We start from the raw sequence: 23,334 nt of genomic DNA, 5'->3' as shown, positions 1-23,334 counted from the left end.
GTGGGGTAATAATAATTGCACATGATGCACTTAGATAAACAAAATATTACACCCTACGTAAATTTAACTATCATTATTATAATTTATTAACTTTTACTAGTTAGAAACACATTTTGTGACCCTTGTATACATTTAAAGGACAAGTCCACCCAAACAAAAAGTTGATTTGAATAAAAAGAGAAAAATACACTATTAAAGCATAACACTGAAAATTTCATCAAAATCAGCTGTAAAATAAGAAAGTTATGACATTTTTAATTATCGCTTAATTTCACAAAACAGTTATATGCACATCCTGGTCGGTATGCAAATGAGGGAAGTGATGACATCACTCACTCACTATTTCTTTTTTATTTTATTATATGAAATATCATAATTTTCTCCTCATTGTCAAGTGAAACAACGATTAATTCCTGCCTGAACATGTGGAATTAGCATCGTTTAATTCTATATGGTTCAGTCAAGTTGGTCCTTATTTTAAAATCTGTAAAAAGTGAAAAAATTTATAATTCAAACAATAAAAAACAAAAGAAATAGTGAGTGATAGACATCATCGACTGTCCCATTTGCATGTCACTGAGTTGTGCACATAACTGTTTTGTGCAAAATAAGCAAAACTTTAAAATGTCATAACTTTCTCATTTTACATCCGATTTTGATGAAATTTTCAGCATTATGCTAGTTTGATTTTTCTCTGTTTATTCAAATCAACATTTTTCTGTGGTGGACTTGACCTTTAAGTTTCATGGGAATTAAATCATGTCTCAGGATAAACATTGCAGGCGAGGAAATACAGTTTATGTCCATAATGTCGCTTTAGACTTGACAATCCTGCAAAATAACAAAATCTTATTTCTTTTCTCAGCAACCAACCTATGATCAAACATGATTTCATTTTGGGAATTTTAGAATAATAACCCTTCAGCTGGAAGAACCTTCAGAGTCCAGGCTTATGATTCTTCGGAATATCAAACCTTCATAATTTATTTAACCTTCGATATAATGAACCTGCAGAATGATGAGCTGTGCAGGAACCAAGGTAAAAAAAGTGGAAATTATTTTGCTCTTTCCTAACCTGGTAGCTCAAGAATATGTGATTAATGTTTGCAACTTAAGCATCCAGGATCAAAAGTCAAATTATCAAGACTCTGAAAAATGATAGATCAATCTTGATACATACCTTCCCATAGATTCCAGTGTTGATTCTGTGATGTCATAAGTTGGTAGGACGATGTCTCTTGTGTCCGTCGATCCACACCAGGACAGGATAGGGAGAGGTCCATCTTCAGGATCCTTCTTCTCTAACGGCCAATCTCCCAGGTTGATAAAGAACTCCACATCTGGAACTTTGACCTTCAAATTTCAGAATTGAAATAAAAAAAATGATTTTGAGCTTATTTCCTCCTATACAAGAATCTTATACCAGCAGTGCAGAATTCCAATGTCACGGCATATAAATAAGATACTTTCTTATCCACTTTATGGGAGTTTATCTCTAAAAAGTATCATTATAATCCTGAACCTATCATTAAACTTGAACTCTCCTTTGCTGTCACAAACATATCCACCTGAAGCATTATCAGTCTAAATTGGAATCAGTTTATATTTGTCATATCACTCATAGATCATATGAACGTGTATGTCCTAAACAGTTATGTTGTGGACAAAATAAGATGTTATTGTATGAAATTTGTGAGTTTTCATGATTAAATATCTATGTGATTTTAGTTTTGATTTGTGATCTTAAAACCACTTCACAAGCATGGAATTCCGAATGGGCTGGAAATTATGGGGCGTAATCTTTATTTTTTAGCTTTCTGATATCCAATCAATAAATTTGTATGAAAATGAAGATGACCGTTTTAACAGACAAAAATAAAAACATAACTGAGAGAGAGAGTACTAGACATCCCGAAATTCAAATTTTCACAAAGAATCAACTGATAATATTCAGATCTTTAAAATTGATTGTCATGCTCAAGTAAAAAAAAAATTAACATTGGCATAAAAATTATATTCTGGATGTTGGTATATAAATAATACAATATACAATAATTACAAAATTATGAAATTAAATAATATATACATGATACAAAATTACACAACCACAATACAAGATAATACTAAACCAAGACAAACCTAAAGTAAGATTTAAAAAAAAAGGATTTCAAGGGCACTATATATTTGTAGGGTTGGAATGTTAAAAGATACCGGTATTCAAGAAGTTTTATGATTCATGCTATGGACACTTTACCAAAGCAATCAATTTCAAAATCAAAATCAAACTATAATTCTATAAAAAACCATAAACAAAAAGTTTAGCTACAATGAATTTGAAATATTGTTTGTATCTGTGTTTTATGACCTTGTTTATAATGAAAATAATATATATATTAGCTGCTGAACTACTCTATAGAAAATTTAACAAAGGATCGAGGCCTATTTATTGTTTGTATACAAGTTAGTTCATGGCCTCAGTTTAAATATAGCTTTTTTTACTCAACCACGTGATTCCTTGTTATTTGGATGTTTCCTGTGTAACTTTTTGTCTGTCAGAAATCTCATTTTGTTTGTGACATCAAGCAATTCAATATCTATCAATCTATTCACTGCAAAACAACATTTAGTCTCATCTCCACCAGCCAAAAAATTCATATTATCATCTCATCATTTCATTTCTGAGCAGTAAGTAAATGGGATTTCATTTAATAAACCTTGACTGTTTAATCCTCATTTGCTCATGTTGATAACAACTTTCTATTGTTTCTTCTCAACTGATAATGGACCCTTACTTTCCCCTTAAATATGTACTTTATTTCAAACGATGTGTGCTATATTATATTTGAACAGCCACCGAAAAGAAACAAGGTGGTTCACGAACCACGAGTCTTGCCTGATATCGCGATCGATAAAATATGCAATATGATCTTTTGACCTTATCATCGTCATGGACACACGTGTGGTATTACCCAAGGATCATATGTACCAAGTATGAACTTAATTGATGCAGAAATAAAGAAATGAAAGCAAGTTGAACAAAAATTTTAATATTAATCATGTTGTTTATTATTTAAGTATCTAAATTCAATGTTCTTCGGGTTTCTAAATGTATTTTTCACTCAAAAATGCACTGAATTGTCAAACTTACCTTTCTTGTGAGCGAGAGCAGGAAAGCATCTGAAAACATTTTAAATCCGACAATACTTCCTAACGTTTTCCTGTACACCTGTACAAAAGAAAACAAAAACAAATTTCACAGACTGGTTGAATGAGAACGAAAATATCTACTTACATTACATGGGCAGTACTTATTTGTAACAAAAACTGTTTTGGTAAATTCAAAGATGATTATTTTGTGGACTATATCCACCGTTTTGCAACACTGTCAACATCATGTTTGGGTATCATCAGTTTGGGAAGTCTTGAACATATTAGAGCAGACCTATGCCCCATAAACTTTTCTTTTACTTTAGGTCTTTTGAAGTCTTCTCATAACAGTTGTGTACATCAGTCTTTAAAGTAAACATAAAAAAAACAAGAATTGATAACTGCACTTCTCGAGGTACTGTAAAGAAAAAAATTAGATTGTGTTCTTTGTAACAGGTCTCAAACAACAAAGCCTATTGAAAATGGCTCGTATACAGCAAGAGTATAAAGAGAGAGTGGATTACGTTTACAAGAAATATAGGTAGTACTCTATATATACATGTATATACAGCACAAATACCCCCTAAAAACCCCACTTCAGACTAGGCCCATATCTATCTCTAAATCAAAGATTTCAAACCATCACACTCTTTATATTTCAAATTATCCTGATCATAAAAATCTAAAGACTATTTTAAATGGATATGCAATCAAATTATCTCACTATTCCTGATCTGGTAAATTATTGCGATCAAATTAACATGGTTAGGTCGATATGCAAATAAGATAGCGATTATTATTAACATTTTTTTTCGGATATTGTTTTATGAATTAAACAAAAAATTATTTTCAAATATGAATTACACAATACTTTTTTTTTCTCCAAATATGACAGTTCTTTACTTTTCATTGGATCTCGATATCTAATACAGGAATGGCGATGCAACATATTTGAGGGGGGGGGGTGTCAAATTTGTTTCACATTAAGGGGCATCATGAAAATTTTAATATATCACATTTCATACAATAAACTACAAAAGTGTTGAATGACATGACAGGGTAGTGTTATCAGTTCCCTCACTTGCATGTACCAACAACTTCAGGATGTGCATAGAACTTTTAGAAGTGTTCTGTGAAGTAAAAACTTCTTATTATTACATCAGAATTTGACAAATCTTAGGATCATGCATGTTAAATTTACTGAACTGGCTGGTGACGGTGGACCGCCCCTTTACAATAGTTAACTGGTACCTCAATAGTCCCATAATGGCTGTAAAATGTACCCCCCCCCCTTTGTGCTCGGTTTAATCCCGCTTAAGTAATCTTCTAAACTCTCCTTGAAATGAAAAGTAACTGTCTGCCTCATGAATAGGATCGTAAATACTTCAGTGACTAATAATGAAAGGAATAAACTTCATCACTAGCTGTGAAGGTGTAAAGGTCACATAAGATGGATTTGAGGGAGATTTTAGGATTAGGGAAAGAATAATATCTTGATCCATCTTTTTCTGGTGGTAAAATGGATCAACCATACAGTGAGATTGACTGGTATTATGAGACACCCTCTGATCATGAATACCTGTTTCACCTCTATGCTCTTATCTGTCTGCAATCACATCAATGGAAACTGCTCAAGCCCATTCAAAGTGACTGCTTTATTTTGGATTATTCAATTCTTGTCTTGGTAAGGTCTGTGTTTTTGGATAATAATGTGATTGTACTTTTGTTCATTAAAAAAAGCTTCCTTCACAAGTTTTGTTTAGGAACACCCCCCCCCCCCATAACCAATTTCATTTTCATTTTACAATCCTGAAGTCATATTTGCAAATCTATGATGCCGGGGGGGGGGGGCAGTCAAATACATGTGTGACCCAAAAAATGTGTTTAAAGGGATGTTTTTTTAGTTTTGGACGCGGGCTGCACATGCACTTGTTATAAATATAAGGGTATCAAAAACACTGATTTTTTTTTTAAAGGTGGTTTTGAAAGACTGGTCAATGGTCAATCGCGGGGTCAAACGTATTTAGGGTATGTTTTTTCCAAAGGTTTTTTTGTTTCAGACAAGCCAAACATGTTTAGGGTATGTTTTTCCCCGGGGCTTTTTCCTCCTCATTTCTGAAAAGAGTCTGGGCACAAGACAAAACTTGTTTAGGGGTCATATCCTAGCAACAACTTGCTTAGAGGCCAAAATGTGTAAATGAAGCCCACAAAATACTTGTTTAGAGGGTTATGTTGCATACAGAGAATAACTTGTTTAGGGGGTGTTTGAAAATAATTTGGTCACGCATGTGTACAGCAATTAATTTGACTGCCCCCCCCCCCCCCCTCTCCCGCCTCAGGCTATGATGTTCCTCAATACGAGGTGGCATGCAACAATACAGAAAATGACCTTGTTGACTTTTCATCCATTTTTAGCACATACTTGCAAATGAATCTTCTTGACAATAAACACGCTGTGTAGGGCCCTGTAACACAACTGATTACACACAATGACCAGTGCAATCAATTATAAAAGTAATCCCTACGATCAATCACTGTGCTATGTGTACATAGCAGGACCAGGGAAAACAAGAAAACATTTACGTGCCAGAAAGTCAAACCTTACATGTTTTCTACCAGTCTCAAGAAGCACTCTAATGTAAATGGAGCTGAGCCTTTTGAAAAGGGGGTGAGTACCATTTACTTGGACTGACACTTATTCACATTTTATTGAGAGTCCTCCAAGGGTAGTCGTAACTAATTCTATATGTCAACATACTTTTTGAGCTTCAGATCTATAATAAGAAAATTTCTGTCCGTTATGTTTGTATCAAGAAACTTTCACTCCTTTACATGCAGAAATCATTGTATGCAATTAATGAATGAATCTCAACTGGCTGCAGATGACAATGCGCTTAAAGAGGTAGCAAGTTTTAAAGGCAATATTGGTAAATAACCCAAGGCTACAATTTATTTTCAAAAAGTAATTTGACTTACATCTGGCTTATTTTCTTCTTCTTTTTTAAGCTGATTTCCACTTCAGCTTGTTGTCTTCCATTAATCATGAATACTAATATGGTTTGTACTAAACGAGCTCTGCGCGAGTGCTCCTTGAGTAAGTATGGAAAAGCACTATCTGTAATTCTCGCTACCCCAAATAGGAACAAAAATCTCATAATGCGCGAGACGAGATAATTTTCACTCCGTCGGGGCGTCATCACCACTTCCGGTTCACAGTCATGCTCGCGCGAGGTTGGTTCGCGATACTGAGTTTTCCACCACGCTGAAATCGATGCCAATCAGCGTAATATGTACAGATTATAATACTTTTTATTCAATTTGGTCAGTTTTGATTCCATTTGAATTATAAATAAAAATGAAAAATATAATTCACGTGAAAATAAGTTTTATTCATGTTTTTATTTGGTTATAAAAAAATTAAACAAAAAATTAATATCTCAAAATTTTGCATTCAGCGACCGGCCTGACATCACGATCGTATTCGACTAGACGCTAAATATATACAGCATTCATTCCGTTCAATTTTTCGTCGACCACAAAATGGATAAAAAATCAGTTTCGGAACTTAAAAAAATCTTAACTGACAGAGGAATACCTTGCAATGGAAAGCTTCGGGCAGAATTAGTGACTTAATTAAGCAGAAAAGGCCGTTAAACTGTATCGTGAAAGAGAGGGTTGTGATCACGAACTTTCCGAGCGAAAGCAACGTTGTGTTGTGCATGACGGCGCTGTTGATCTGAATGGCAAAACAGTGCATTGGACTTCCGAACAGGAAGTTGTAATACCGAAAAGCTATCCCATAATGCAATGCGCGTTACAGGGATTTTCCCGGATCTCGGGGAAATCGCTATTTGGGGTAGCGAGAATTGCATGTGACAATTCCTGTTTGTGAAATGATCAACTTGTGAAAATAATATAGCCGAATGTTCAGTGGCAGTTTTTCTTTACGGTAAACTTGCACCGAAGGCTGCAGCATCCACCAACATTATAAGCAAGTGCCTAGCCTACATCATCAAATTTCTTGAGATAAGTCTAACACAAGTCTCAGGTATGAACACTCTTCAGTATGCAAGACCCATTTAGCTCTTAGAGCTTACAAATTCAGACCATTTTCATGGACTTTTTCATCTTCAAATGGGTCTTGAGAAAAATCTAGCATAAATCCGAAATTTCTGAATCACTCTCGGGGACAAGCGTTCATCATTACACTCCTATCATTGGTCATTGGCTATCATTGGCTCCTACAGTCTACAAATTCAGATCACTTTTGACAAAGTAGGGTTAACTCCCGGAGGGGCCACTTCCATTGACGAGTGGATACCATGCGCGACCACGGGGTCTTGAAAAGCACCCTAAACACGTATTTTCCATATTCTGAAAATGCACCCCTTAACAAGTATTGGCGTGTGAAACTATACCCTTAACAAGTATTGGAAACAAATACTATTGGCAAGTATTCCCTGAAATGAACCCCTAAACAAGTAAAGCGATGTTTTATTGTTGTCACGGGTCCGTCGGTCGTCGGTTTTACCTTTACACACCATTATTATGGTTTAGTACGGCCCCACCTTCCACACCTCGCGCAAATCGGACTCTAAACACAAAAAGGACATCCTTTATAAAACATTTTGATTTTGTTTTATCATCCCCGCATATTTGACCCTAAACACGTATATTTTTCCGAGCGAAATAGATACCCTTTTTTCAATATTTTTGTGTTTTTGACACCCTTATCACGTTACGTACGTAACGTGCCCTATCTTGAAAAAGACATCCTTTTTACGTGTTTTTTTGGTCGCGCATGGTATCCACTCGTCAATGTAAGTGGCCCCCCCGGGGGTTAACTTGTCTGTGTCTGTAGACTAGTGTATCTTTGGGTTACTGGTGTCGATCCGTGACGTCATACTATTCAAGTGGGGGGGATAAAACAATAGATCATCCCCCCTTGAACAATAGATTCACAACATAAATCGACACCCATGCTTTGGGTAGGGTAATGATGATTAATGATAGCTGGGTCGAAGATTGGTGTGTGAAATCAAAGAGACAAATTTTTCTCTTTTTTTCCCATGATAGAGTCAGAAGCACCACAAGTTTGGCCCTACCTTTAATCAGTGACAATACCTTTCAACATCCAGACAATATTTACCCTCTCTCTATTCATGCCATCACCAAACAGTTTATTTAGTCTCATCTAAAGAAGGATTAACCGGTCTGCCTTTGATGTCACATGCATTATTGTCTTCAATTTTTTTTTTAAGTTTGAGGCAGCTAATCAAATGTGCCAACAACTGTAAGAATGTTTCTATATATAAAGCAATCATTTCAATGACAGTATTGAGAATCATAAGAGATGAGGTACAATGAAGGAAGATATTCAAATGTTAGTTCCGAATGCTAAAGCAACTATGTACAATGAAAAGAGGTGACTACAACAGATAGTCTGCGGCAAAAGACCCAGAATTGACACCATAATCAATATTGAGTCTTGAAACAAGTCTAGCTCAAGTTCACTGGCATCAATTTGAGATACTTTCAAAACACAAGTCCAGGTCTGGGCCTTTAGGCTGCACAATCAGACCAATTTTCTCAAAGGGAATGTTTTATTCCTGCAAACTCGACTGACAAAGACTACAACTGACTGACAGTGAGAATCATGAATCCTTTTGGAATTAACGGACCATGAAAAACCCTCAAAGGGAAAAATCGGTCAAGTGCAAGATTTCTCTGGAATATGACATCACTGGCCTTGGATTAACGCAATGAAGTGCGGTTAATGAAAGTACACTTGGCACATACAGTACATGTACTTCTCTGGGAAATACCCGTAACATTTGTTCACATTGGTTGCCCTTGGAATCCAATTCACCTCCACAAGCATAGTTAATTCACACTTGATTTGTGAACTCGTGCATACTCCTTTTTTACAATAAATACAGATACACAATACTTATACATGCATTATTTACAATTAGACACCATTCTCACTATGTTCCTAAAACTAGTTTACTAGAAACTAGTTTACTGGAAACTAGTTTAGTGGAAACTAGTTTAACGCGTAGTGAGAACGGTCGAAGCAGTATTGGAAGCGATCTTCCACACCAGTTCGGAAAACCACCTCGCGATGTAGTTTTCAAGATCGCTTTGCCTCGTTAAACTGGTTTTAGCGCAAGTGAGGACACAATCGTTCTTCGGTAAGCAATCTTCGCACATTTTGAGCGCGCTTCTCCTAACGACAGGTGTAGAATGCCTACACTGCGGTTTCCTATTTCGCGCAAAACGTGTCACCCCACTGAGAGCATTTCCATAGCAACAAGATTGCTTTACATGAAGTGATTTTGAAAACCACTTTCGTGTGATCAAGTGGGAACGCTAGCTAAGCGATCTTCCAAACTGGTTTCCTGAATCGGTTTCCAGTAAACTAATTTAGAAAGTGTAATGAGAATGGCCTCTTACAAAAGGGTGTGTCCTTAGATTCAACGAATTATGCTTTGTCTATGCTTAAACTCCAGACCCTCAATTTAATATTTCAAATGCAAGACCACTTTTTCAAAGGGTACTATATAACAGGCAGTGGCGGACCGTGACCCGAAGGAGACAAAGCATTGGAGGGGCACAGCATTGTTCACAAACAATACAGTGCCCCTCCAATGCTTTGTCTCCTCCGGGTCACGGTCTGCCACTGATAACAGCACAAATGGGAATAGAAAAAAAATGGCACCAAATGGTCAATGAGATGGACATTGAGGCCACTTGATGGGGCATCAATGGCCATGGCCTTTGATGGCCTGGGATTAATCAAAGTCATAAAACTTGGAATTAAGGTTGGATTAGCTATTAAGTTTGACTTGACCTACCTCCATGAACCCTCTACCTCCGATCCAGTAAATGAGAACAAATCCAAGAGACACCTTGCGGCATCTTACCACTTATTTGTAAACTGCTTCATCAGCAATTTTCATAGATTTATTTGCTCATTTGGAAGCTGATATAAGACGACACTTGCAAGTGAAATTGCTGACTATTTAATTAATGACATGCTCCCAAGAAGAGCGGTTCATGAAGATTTTTGTTGGTGATTTTTGCATATAGTTGATTTAAAGGGATGGTCCTAGCTGAAAATATCTATATCTTCATAAATAGAGTAAAATTCACAAAGCAAAATGCTGAAAATTTCATCAAAATTGGAACAAAGAACAAAGTTATTGAATTTTAAAGTTTATCAACATTTTGTGAAAAGTTATATGCACATCGTCATGAATATTTATTAGGTGGGCTGATGATGTCACATCCCCACTTTCCTTTTTCTTATGTTATTACATGAAATCATGAAGTTGTTTCATTTTTTCATACATGTGTAAATGATGTGTCTCCATTATGATGATATAAGTTGTGGCAATAAATAACTAATGCACTTAATCAGTTGTCAATAAACCTGATTTCATATGATAAAATACAAAAGAACAAATAGAGATATTACATCATCAGCCCACCTAATGAATATTCATTAAGACATGCCTAGAACTGTTTCACCGGAATAATGCAAATCTTTAAAATTCAATAACTTCCATATTTGTTATCCGATTTTGATGAAATTTTCAGCATTTTGCTCTGTGAATTTTACTCTATTTTGTGAGATATAAATGTATCTAACCTGGACCATCCCTTTAAGCTTCTGAAAATCCTTGCTTCTGATTGGCTGAAGGCATATATACCTCTGACGTAACAGTAAAAATCACTGACAAACCTTACCATAAAAATCTCCCAAGCTTTCTCCTACAAAACCTGAAACAAAAACAACATGACCTTGGAACCCCTCATGATTGGCCTTGATCCCCTCTCATTGGACTTGAAAATTTGTCGCGGTCTTTTTCTTTTTCCATTTTAGCTGTATTATAGAAATGTGCTCTGTATGAAAAGTTTATCTTTAGTTTAGGCAAGGAACACACACCAACTTCTATACAGTATGTACACTGCCAAAGCATAATAAAAATGTTGCAATTGCAAGACTAAAACAAAATAGGTAATGTGCAGTTCTTTGATCGCTCACCTTATTATCAATGATGGCATAGTGACACAAGCTGTGATGCTTTGCAAACCTCGACTCCACATTTTTATGAAGGGTAGAGAGGTCGATGGATGGAAAAATTGAGAAATCAATCTGCGTTTGAGAGTGAACATCAGGTCGACAGAACGTATCACTTCTCCACTGGTTCCTATCTTCCACTGGACAATAGCAGTTCTCGCATTTGACCAGTCCTTTTGGTAAAAGAAATAGAGTTGAATTGAAATTATTTTATTAGCATTTGCAATGTAGAAATATGTCTTCCATTAGGTTAATTATTTAAAAATAGAAAATAACACACCTTTAAGTGGAATTTAAGTAGGCCCTATATAATAATAATTTAAAAAAAACAGTTAAAGCCCTGGGTTGAAATCAGACAAGGCATTCTGTACTTCTGTTGTAGGTTTTCAACACAGCTGTACCTACAATACTCAGCAACCCATTTCCCCTCAAGATCCTAAAGAAAATTTGTATTTCATCTTCTCTAACAGAAGGAAATACATGTGGGCGGTTTCATTCACTCTTATGACAGCCAAAATTGACCATAAAATTTGGAAAATGGAATGCTTTGAGCTTGCCATCTTTTCTAAAGTTGCTCCTAGATCTGCCACAAACAATATTCAAGAATATATGAACATCCATATTCTACATACAGAAAAACAGATATGCTTTCACAGCATAATTAAAAGTTTAGCAAAAAAATACCCCCTGAAATGAAAGCAATAGCCCCCCCAAATTTTTTTTCAATAATCGCCCTGATGTGGCAAAAAAAAATAGCCCCTAGAAATAAGAAACATTTCCTACCCTACATCTACCTTACCATTTAATCTGTATGGTGAATCAGCCACATGTCTGCCAGCACTCTTGACTGTGATCTTCAGCCCATCGTAAGACTGGTAAAGACGATAACGTACAATGAAGGTGCCGTCATGACGATCGAGCATCTGTAGGTAGATACGCCCTCTGTTTCCGTCTATGGGCTTTATAGAAACTTCAAATGCATTACTGCCCGGTGAATACGTGAAACTGTAAAATGAAAGATCAATGCAAGGAGGAAAATATAAAAGGTACTTCTGATGGAATGCCTCGTCTCTTCTTTGTATAAAATCAACAATACCTGAACTTTTTTTAGGACAAATAGGAAGTCGTTAACTATCTGAAAAGACAATAAATAAGCGAGTATCTGATGGGCTTCATCAAATCAAAAAGAGACTCTCAGCTTTACTTTTTTTTACATAGATATGTCATTAATCAATTATATTTGTTATTAAAAGTAATAACAAGATAACAGTGATTCTCGTGTTCATTGTGTATTGAGAGACACTGTTTTTACTTCAAGTGATAAATCATTATGGTAATCTTTATCTTTAATGGCAAATTAGAATACTTGAAACTGTCATGTAATATTTCCTTTTCTCCTTGGTAAAATAGTTGTGAATACTAGAGGAAAGGTACATATGATTTATCCCCCTAGTGGGTAAATTTTGTAAAATGGAAATTGAGAAGCATGTCACCATATAGGGGAAACAGGACCCTGTTGCATAAAAGTTACCAATATGATAACTTTGCCATGCAATGGTATCTTTCATGGAATCCTTGATTTTGATTGGCTGATGAGTATTGTTACCATGGTAATTACCATTGGATGGCAAGGTTACCATAAAATTTTGTAACTTTTATGCAATGGAGCCCAGATCTGTTTGTTTTAGATTTGCTCCTGAAACAATTGATCCTACAGAAAATTCATACATTAAGCCAAACATAAACTTCAAAACTTACTTTATCATTAATTCTAATCCTCTCATCATTCTCAACCAAAGACCCTATCACAACCCTAACCTTCACATGATATTTTCAGAGAAATTGGCACCTCTAAGGGAATTGTTGTAGGAGCGAATAACTTGCTACCAATCAATTTGTTTTTACACAATAGTACTCTAACCTTCTGTCTCATTTCCACTGAATTTCCAAGACACATGTGTTGATCCATATTCATAAAACCTTAAAGGTCAAGTCCATCCCAGAAAAATGTTGATTTTAATAAATTGAGAAAAGTCAAACTAGCATAATGCTGAAAATTTCATCTAAATCCAATGTAAAGTAAGAAAGTTATGGCATTTTAAAGTTTCACTTATTTTTAACAAAACAGTGATACATGTATGCATAACTCAGAGATATGCAAATGAGACTGACGATGATGTCCCTCTCTCACTATTTCTTTTGTTTTTTATTGTTTGAATCATATAACATTTCGTTTTTTACAGATTTCACAATAGGGACCAAATTGACAGACCGTATAGTATAAAACAATGCTTATTCCACATGTTCAGGGAGGAATTAATTGTTGTTTCACTTGACAATGAGGAAAAATTTAGAATATTTTATTTAATAAAATACAAAAGAAATAGTGAGTGGATGACGACATCAGTCTCCTCATTTGCATACCAACCAGGATGTGCATATAACTGTTTTGTGAAATTAAGCAAAACTTTAAAATGTCATAACTTTCTTATTTTACATCGATTTTGATGACATTGTCAGTTTTACACTTGTTGGATTTTTCTCTTTTTATTCAAATAAACTTTTTGTTGGGGTGAACTTGTCCTTTATAAGTCTAGTTTGGCTTACTACATAGGCCATCGTACACATTTAGATGATTACAAGACTTATAAGGCTTTAAGAATTTTTGCTTATAATGAAACTACAAGCCAGTTCTTAATTAAAAATTAGTGGCATATTCCTTTGAGGTTTGTTTGGTTGCTTAGAAAAACAACACTGGATTTCAAATGAAAAGAGTGAGAATTACCACACTTGGCCTGAACTGAAGAAAACAGGACTTCAAAAACTTTTGACACAATCTGCTTGATTAGGGCTTTAATGGCAGGTTGTAAACACAAGCTGGAGTAAACCTGGGCCCATTAACACTATAAGCTTTGCAATGATTGTAGAACTAATTCTTCCAGTTGATTGCATTGACTAAAATGTAAAATCAATCATGAAATCAAGTGTAAGATTGATGATTAATCTTTGTGTTACATGCTTCTCATTGACTCATCACTGGAAGTGATCAATTTCCAGGTTCAAGCGAGACGACTGAATACATAATAAACATGTTGGCACATGGTGACAGACTGTCACTTTTGTCTGAGGGGCGAGTTCAAGTGATTTTCTGATTTTTCTGCACCAGCCCGAGGTTATAAATAATTGCGCTTTTTCTGATCCACCAAATCATCCCGATCTGAACAATCTCGAGATTACTTGTAAATGGAGACGCAATCATTTGGATATAGTTCGCTAGATTAATCTCAGGATTGCAATCCCGAGTAAACTTAGGATTATTTGCAAAATAACAATACTATCTACCAATTATCCCGCTAATTCGCAGGTTCAGAGCGTCACATCATAATGCATCAATGCCTCGTTTGAGCACGATTTGCTTTTCTTGCGCTGGTGGAGATGTTTTTTTTTAATCTCAAATTTAATCGCGATGAGGGCTGATCGGGCTAAAATCTTGAGATTGAGCAAACTCGGGCTGGTGCAGCACCGTCTAATGAGTTTGACCCAGCAAGTAAAGGTCATACTGAATACGATGAATACCAGGGAGAAAATGACATGGGGGCTTCGGGTGATTTGCCCCCCTCCCCCCAAAAAAAAAAAAACTGAATAAAACAGGATCCCTTGAAAATGAAAAAGAGTCCTGTGAAGTCCCCAATCACTGCAATGTTAAAGCTTATCCAGTATTGCAGATTTTGGGAGTAGACTGTGAAAGTTGATCTCCAAAATAAGACTTAAATAATTGTTTCCCCACCTAATATATATCCAAACTAGAAGAAAATATTTTTAATGTCCGTGGTTCAACAGAATCACCTTTCAATACAGACCTTTTTCAATGTTTCTTGCTTGCATTTTCAAAGCAATGAATTCATTTTTACAAAGTCTGACTATAACCATGTTTAAAAACAGTGGCTTAAACTTAAAAGTCATTTATTCTGAAGATTAAATTAAACACAGGTTGAACACACCTGTGATAAGAAAAAGGTGCTTTCTACGATTTAAAGGAATTATATAGGCCTACCTTCATTCAGGTTCTAAACAAATTTTTTTCTTGCAGCTAAAGCTGTTTTAATTGCAAACCTCTAGGTCAGACAGGAATCAACTGAGATTTTCAATCTAGTCATGGTCACTTAATTGCTGCAATATTGATAACTACATTTCACATTAATAATGCATACTATAGAGAGAAAATAAAAATTATTAAATAAAATATTTAGGGTTTTCCTCATGAACTTCATTTCATGCACTGACAGTGTGCAGGGTCTCCGTAGATTAGAGTTCTACAAACCTTCACAAAGTTACTCAATCGCTTTGAAAAAAGGTGGTAATTGGACACCGCCTAAACCAGCTGAACCTGACAGAGTTCAAATGACATACAGACGGAAATATGCCAGACTGAAAAAGGTCAATAAACTCTTTAGACAAAGAAATCAACTTACTTTGTGCAAAAGCTTACAGCTATAAAAGTTTTACAAAAGCAGCATGCCAATCAATTAATATTTGTAGGAAAAAGAAAACTGCTCCTGAACACCAAGGATATGTCATGTTTTATCTTTGAACATGGTTTTCCTTCACCCAAAAACAGGAGCATGACAAGGATCGGAAGAACCAGACATACAAGAAAAAACAGGAATTCAGAAAACTGTCAATCATGATTTAAATAATCATAGTCATTCTGAGTGAAGTATCAAGAAGTTCATTTAAATTCATAGCGGCAAGAGTTAATTTATTAAAGTATATTTACAAGCAGTGAATCTAGAAAACAAAATACTAATATGAATGATAGACAGTCAATCAATTTGGAACTGAAAGCTTTAAACTAATTAAAAGAAGGATGTGGTAAAATTTCAATTCCATATAATTTCAATTTATTTTCTGTTGAACATCCTACTTTGAAATTTTATGATAGCCAGCCCCATACCCCCCCCCCCCCCAGGACGGGAGGGTGATTAAATGAGAATGAAATTCAAGCCTTAATACTGAACCTATTTCTAAACATTCTTTTCAAATGCCTCATTCGTACAGTACTATATTTTACTCAGATTGCCTACAATATCATTCAAAATGTCAACCTCAAAACATCTTTTATTCAGCAATTTTATGAAAAACTGTTCTAATATTATGAAATGTATTGGTTTGCTTTTTTATTCTCAGCTAAAGTACAATCTATTTTGATGGTGTGTAAGGTTTTTGATGAATAGTGCTGTTTGTTACAAGTTGAACTTCTTTCTCTCTCTGTTTAAATGAACTTTGTGTTGGGGCACATTTGCTGTTTTAGCGGATGAATGTAAAACTTTGATAATGGGTAAATGGGATCTAAAAAGGAAACTATGTCTACAATAACAAAGACATTGTAATGTTTGAAATATATATTAATTCCCATATCAGACATATGAGCTGGTCATTTACAAAACCGTTATTGCCCTAGATTGTCTGAATACTGGGAAGGGACAGCTTATATTTGTACTTTTCTAGGTCTCTATGGCATATTGACTTTGCTTGCAGAGACGATGCAAAATATACCTTGGTATTTTCCCTGGTCTCACATCCGGGCATTTCAGGATGCGTAGAAAGAGATACACTTCATGATGCTCCGCTCAAACAATATATGATATAATAAAGACAACGCTGGATCAGGGCGCTGGATATGCATCCCTGGGGATGAAATATTACAATTACAAGTAAGTCATAATGGTAAAGTGCAGAGGCTAGCCCCTGACATAAACAGGACACAATAGAACCCTATTCTTACAAGAAAATAAATTTTATTTTCCTGATTTTTGCTCTAGATATCTGATTTGGATGATAACAAAAATATTGACTGGCTCTTCTTTTGGGGAACATCAAATATATTCCCTAAAAAAAAACATATTGCCCTAATCTAAAGGCTCTGTCTAATATGACATTGTTGCGGGGAAACATATTTGATGTTCCCTTCAAGGCCAGTCAATATCCCATTCCATATCCAATTACATACAAAAATAAAAAACTACCTGACCATATTACGATACTTTTCTAACTACATATGGGTTATCTGGGGTGTAGCAAAATTGTATATGGTTTGCAAATCGCAATGGACTTCCATTTATGTGGTTTCAGATAAAATAATCAAGAAATGGGTAGATCATAACAATACCGATCAACATCCTTGAAAAGGTGATACATCTTTATCTACTTTTCTTTTAAAAGATTTAAGAGTTGCTTTTACATGAAAGATGCACAATCTCCAAAGCTTATGGAAGAGATGATCTCTACAAGAATTAAGAGTTACTTTTACATACAAGATAGGCACAATCTCAAAAGCTCTCACATTTTTCAAAACGCAATCACAAGAGACATGGAGATGTCATGGTCTAGTAATGTCTACAAATGGGAAGTTTAGAGATCATCTCTTCCAAAACCTCAAGATCTTGGATATTTAAATAGAACCATTTAACTTGTGTCTCCTTTTGGACTGATTTTCTGAACAGGTCCTCGGAAGAGAAGGGCAGTCTTCTGTGATTTCCGAAAGCAAATCTAACTGTTTTGCAGCGGACAGCTTTCGTGCAGATCAGAAGTGGGAGAGTTATTGAAAGGGGTATGGGAACTAAATGGCACCAATAACTCAACAGGTGGCATTGATAAGGGATATGCATTATTCAATTATCTACTTTGCATTCAATTTACATAGGAGTTAAGTAATAAATGTGAGTGACAGGTAAAGAAAGAAGGTGCCTCCGTTCCCATCATGGCTGCAACATATCTCTAATCAGTTACAAGAGCATTATAGCATGAGCAAGTTAGGGTATTTCAAGATCTTAACTAGATTATTTGATTTAAAAAAATCACCTTCTTTCACTCCCAAAGATTGCCCCCCAAAATTAAAGTTTGCACAATATCTTTTTTTTTCTTCTCTCTTGTTAATTGATGAAGGAGTTTAAAGCTAATTATGGGAAAAACTCTTGTTATCCAACTTGAAGAAACTTAAATATATGTTTCATCATTCTTCATTAGAAGAAAAAAATGTAGGCCTAATAATAACCGATTTCAACTAAATATGGAAAGCCTCCCCCCCCCCCCCCACGGGAAAAAATGAAATGAAATAGGAAACTTTGAAAAGGAAATTTTTTTATCTATAGGTTAATATGCACTTGGTTTAACATCAGTTGGTCTACTTCTCAGGTAGTCTTATACCACATGGGCTAAACCCATTTGGTCTACCATCAATTGGTCTAATTTCTATTTGGTTTATGGTACCTATGCACTACACTTGATCTGATACCAAATTAATCTAATGTCAAGTTGGTCTAATTTCCACTTCATCGAATATCATTTCAAACTTTGTCAAATTATGAAACTTTGGCTCAGAAACAATACACAGACTACGTGGTGTACCAAATTGATATCAGATGAATTGGGTACAGCCTAAATGAAATTAGACAAAAAGTTCAATGGACTAAATGGCAATTGTACAGTTTAGTACATGTAAGTAGACAAACTAGTTTTTGACAAAGTAAGATTAGACCATGTTTGAAGAAATCAAACATGAAGTAGACAAAGCAAGTGTAGACTAATCAGTAATATACCATATTAAAATTTAGTGAGCATTATCAGAAACGAATAACATCAGAAAAAAACATTAGAGAAGATTGCCACAACACACCGAAAATTGAAAAATCTTATTGATTGCACGCTAAGTAATGAACATTTTGATTGGATGTGTGACGCTGTTCAAACAACACAGATAAAATGGGAGAGTAACCAATGTTTGAACTTGCTCTTGGTTGCAGATCAAATATTTGATCCAAGATAAACTGAGGAAATTTCAGGCAGTCTTGACAACTGAAGGAGCAGAAAGGTATTTTTGCGTAAGTTCTTGAGTAATCTAGTGGAAGAATCTATGGAAACGGTCAAAGGCAAAGTCTTCATTACTGTCCAGTTTGTTTAAATAAGGATATAAAAAATAAAGAGAAAACTTAAAGGTCAAGTCCACCCCAGAAAAATGTTGATTTGAATAAATAAAGAAAAATCAAGCTAGCACAACACTGAAAATTTCATCAAAATCGGATATAAAATAAGAAAGTAATGACATTTTAATGTTTCGCTTATTTTTCGCAAAACAGTGATGCATATAACTCAGTAACATGCAAATGAGACAGACGATGATATCCCTCACTCACTATTTCTTTTGTTTTTTATTGTTTGAATTATACAATATTTCATTTTTTACAGATTAGAGCATAAGGACCCACTTGACTGAACCATATGGTATTAAACAATGCTAATTCCACATGTTCAGGAGGAATTAATCATGGGCTCCCGATCCCATGTTTGTATCTAAATCTGTAAACATGCACATATATTTTTATGACTGATTGAAAAATAAAATTTGATTGATTGAAAAATACTAAGCAAATATGTACTATAATTTAGCATTGTAATAATCTTACAAGATGCCCACTCATCAAGTATGACTGACTAGAATTACATAACTCAGAATAAGTGAAAGGATATTAAGTTGAGATGCCAATATTTACTGTGATTGATCAAAAGGTTCAAGAGCTCTATTCTAATTGGGCTGTGGAACTGGTAGTTTAAGTTGAAAAATCAATAGGAAAGATTCTTTGGAGTAATCATGGAGATGGGGCAACAATGGGATAGTTTGGTAATTCAGTTAAAGTGAACAATAGCTTTGTGCCTTTGTTATTGGTACAATACAGTAAAAGGATCAAAAGCAAACATGCATTGTAGAAAGAAAGGGCAGTGGTACAAGGAGGGAGGGAGGGGGAAAGTCAGCAAATCTCCATGACTCCATGTGACTTTATTTTTAAAGGGAAGTTCACCCTGAAGAAAAGTTTGTTGTCAAAATAGCAGATAAAATGATTTAAAATATTGGTGAAGGTTTGAGGAAAATACATTAAAGATTAAGAAAGTTATTAGAATTTTAAGTTTTGGATTTGTGACATCATAAACGAGCAGTCGTCCCATATATTATGTAATATAAAATGCATGAATTTCCAATTTTATTATGGTTCATGATGACTCATCTTTATACGGGTGTGAAATGATTTGTCTTTTGATATACTGGAGGTATAACTAGTAAAAATAATTTTAAATTTTCTAAGAAAATGACATTTCATTGATTTTTTTAACGATACGATATGGAGAAAAGCTGCTTGCATTTGACGTCACAAATCAAATTATTTAAATTTTAAAACTTTTTTATACTTCAATGGATTTTTCTCAAACTTTCAACAATATTTTTTTTATTATTCTTTCATGCTATGCTATTTTAGCAATAAACTTTTTTGACAGGGTGAACTTTTCCTTTAGTTAATAAGGAAAACGGAGAAAAATTGGGGAAGAGGACTGGGACGTGTAAGTTCTTTAATATTCCCAAAGTTTCTGAATTAAGAAACAATTATGTAGCCTGCCTTGCTCCCCCCCCCCCCCTTCATTCAGAACAACCTGGCACAACTGTAATTTGCAGAAAAATTGTAATGATACATGTAAAGGTCCTTCAAACTTCTCTTGATGGAATTGGATCATGACTGTACCCAATAATATCAATTCCCTCATTCATTGGATGTGGAGGAAGAAAAATATATTAGTTCATCATTGAAACAAACAATAAAACAAATATACAGTGCGTCCACGAAAATGGAAACCGAGGATCGTTGATGATTTATGATTATCGCAACTTCGTCACAATAGACAAATGACCAATTATTAGATCAAGACTATACCTACTTATTAAATATATATTTTTTAGCATATCATTCTATTTCTAGCGCAGATCCAGGGGGGCAGGCCACAGATGCAAGCACACCCTATAAAAAATTTCAACAAAAAAAAAAAAAATGGACTCAAAGGCTCCTCATTTTCAGTGCTGCCGGCCTGGCTTCTATTTTTTTTTTGTTCCCTCATCATTTTTTTTTTTAGTGAAGACTTTCATTTTATTTATATGGGGACAAAGCATACCAGAACCCCCTAAAAAAATCCGGATCTGTGAATTGTGGCTCACAGAATTTACATCTGTTACTGTTATTAGTGTTACTAATACTATTACTAGATCTAGTAACACTAACAGTTAGACCTCATTCTTATCTTAGATTTAGATTCATTCAGCATAATACTCACTTATTATTTTCAAAATCAACAGCTTGAATGTAGAAAAACCTCGCAGGAACAACAAAATTTGTTTCCAGTCCAGGTCCAAAAACCAAACTTTTGAACGGGCAGGCAACACGCTCTCGATCGTAACCAGTCACAACATCTTTGACAGCGCAGCACACAAGGATCAAACACATGAACACCACCCCCGCCAGACTTTCGGCTGCAATGCGAACCATTTTCCGTGATGATAACGTTAGTCAGCTGCTTCTAAAAATCTATGTCTTTTAGCATTTTATCTAGCTTAAATTGAGAGTATGTACTGTGGAGACCTCACAGAATAGCAATGCATAAACAGTGTGTTTTGATGAGTCAACCTTTTGATCAGTTGATGATAGGAATGAGTAGAGAATTGCTTCACAACTTCGAGAGAACGGCAGTTTCATCACGCTTTAATAACATCGTCATCCCAGGCCCAGCTGACCAGGCTGAAGCCAGCGCACAAACCCAGCGCACAGAATATATTGAAGCAAGCCAGCGCACAAACCCAGCGCACAGAGCTATCGCGATACAAACCGCCCTACACCGTTTGCGTAGTCTAATAGTTGCAGACCCTAAATACAGCTTAAATTCAAACGTCTCGAAGATTGTCATAATGCGCACGAAAATGGTATTTAGATAAAAGGCATAGTTATCCAAACTTACAGATGGCTGAAAATATGGAATTTCAATAATGCACTATTCCACAATATGATTGCTTCAAATATTAGTATATGACTGATTTGTATAACATTTGAATATATTAAGAATTAAAGGGAGTATGTTTCTATATGACATGGCATGAGTGCAGCTGAAAGTAATTGAGATCAAGAAGAATCAAACAAATTTGGTAAAATGTAAACAAAATCGGACAAGGATAACAGAGTTATGATATTCTAAAGATCCGCATTTCGGCCAGTTCTATGTGCCTTAAATTTCTTCTTTAACATTCATTGGAGAAAAGTAATCTCTCCTGTATATTCCATCTTTTTTAATCATATGAATTTATGAATATTCAAATTTCCTCCCCCTAGAATAAAAAATATTGTATCAAACAAAATTTAATGCATTTGTTCATTAATTCATGGATATTATTTTAATATAAGAGACATTACGTGATTTAAAAAAACGCCTTCATGTAAGAACATTTTATAAGCGAAACGAAAGTTGGAACACGACATCATGATAACTTCAAATGGATAGTCATGACTGCGTGCATTTTATTTTCACAAAATACTGCTGACCTCAAAATTCTCTTTTGTAAATTTGACTCTTTTGTAAATGATGTCTATATTAGTATTATGATGAAAGAAGTTGCAACAACAAATAACTGAAGTACTGAATCAGTTCCAACTGTTTTAGTCCCAGGTAAAAATAAAGTGGTAGAAAATCATATAATAAAATACAAAAGAACGAGTGGGGATAACCGATATGATATCATCAGCCCACCTATATGAATATTCATGAAGACATTAATATCGATATCAAATTCTCAATAAAAATTACACCCCCTGCATTTCGGGGCATCGTAGACCCCGTCCCCCTTTTCTGTGCAAAAATGTTCACCCCTAGATCGATGAAGTGATTAATAAAGATCAATTTTGGTTGATTTTCAAGAAATAAAATCGTGATTTCGATTAGCGGCGAATTTATTACCAGACCAAAGCGGAATTGTTGGAATACTCGTACATAATATAGCACGCCAAAATAGCAAGTGCCGTTTTTTTCGTCAATGCACCCCCACCTTTCGGGGCATCGTAGACCCCGTCCCCCTTTTCTATGCACAAATGTTCACCCCTAGATCGATGAAGTGATTAATAAAGATCAATTTGGTTGATTTTCAAAAAATAAAATCGTGATTTCGATTAGCGGCGAATTTATTACCAGACCAAAGTGGAATTGTTACAATACACGTATATAATACATAGCACGCGCTA

At 35.0% G+C, this 23,334-nt stretch overlaps 1 protein-coding gene across 1 annotated transcript; it reads right to left on the bottom strand.

Moving 5' to 3' along the window:
• Window positions 1-477: 477 nt before the first annotated feature.
• Window positions 478-22,737, bottom strand: LOC129253828 (protein O-glucosyltransferase 2-like). The gene is made up of 6 exons (XM_054892255.2): window positions 21,386-22,737; window positions 12,033-12,238; window positions 11,198-11,406; window positions 3,149-3,226; window positions 1,181-1,353; window positions 478-484 (listed from the first exon to the last, which is right to left on the bottom strand). The coding sequence occupies exons 1-6, from the start codon at window positions 21,595-21,597 to the stop codon at window positions 478-480; spliced, it is 885 nt and encodes a 294-aa protein (XP_054748230.2). The 5' UTR covers window positions 21,598-22,737.
• Window positions 22,738-23,334: the final 597 nt, after the last annotated feature.

Source organism: Lytechinus pictus, chromosome 2, assembly GCF_037042905.1.
Source record: "Lytechinus pictus isolate F3 Inbred chromosome 2, Lp3.0, whole genome shotgun sequence".
In the NCBI taxonomy this organism is placed as follows: Eukaryota; Metazoa; Echinodermata; class Echinoidea; order Temnopleuroida; family Toxopneustidae; genus Lytechinus; species Lytechinus pictus.
This window is presented reverse-complemented; position numbering and strand designations above follow the sequence as displayed.

Coding starts and splice junctions, on each gene's coding strand:
- LOC129253828 (XM_054892255.2), bottom strand. CDS start 21,597: ATGGTTCGCATTGCAGCCGAAAGTCTGGCGGGGGTGGTGTTCATGTGT. Junction 11,407..12,032: donor TTCACCATACAGATTAAATG/GTAAGGTAGATG, acceptor TTTTACCAAAAG/GACTGGTCAAATGCGAGAAC. Junction 3,227..11,197: donor ATGCCATCATTGATAATAAG/GTGAGCGATCAA, acceptor TCTTTTGTACAG/GTGTACAGGAAAACGTTAGG.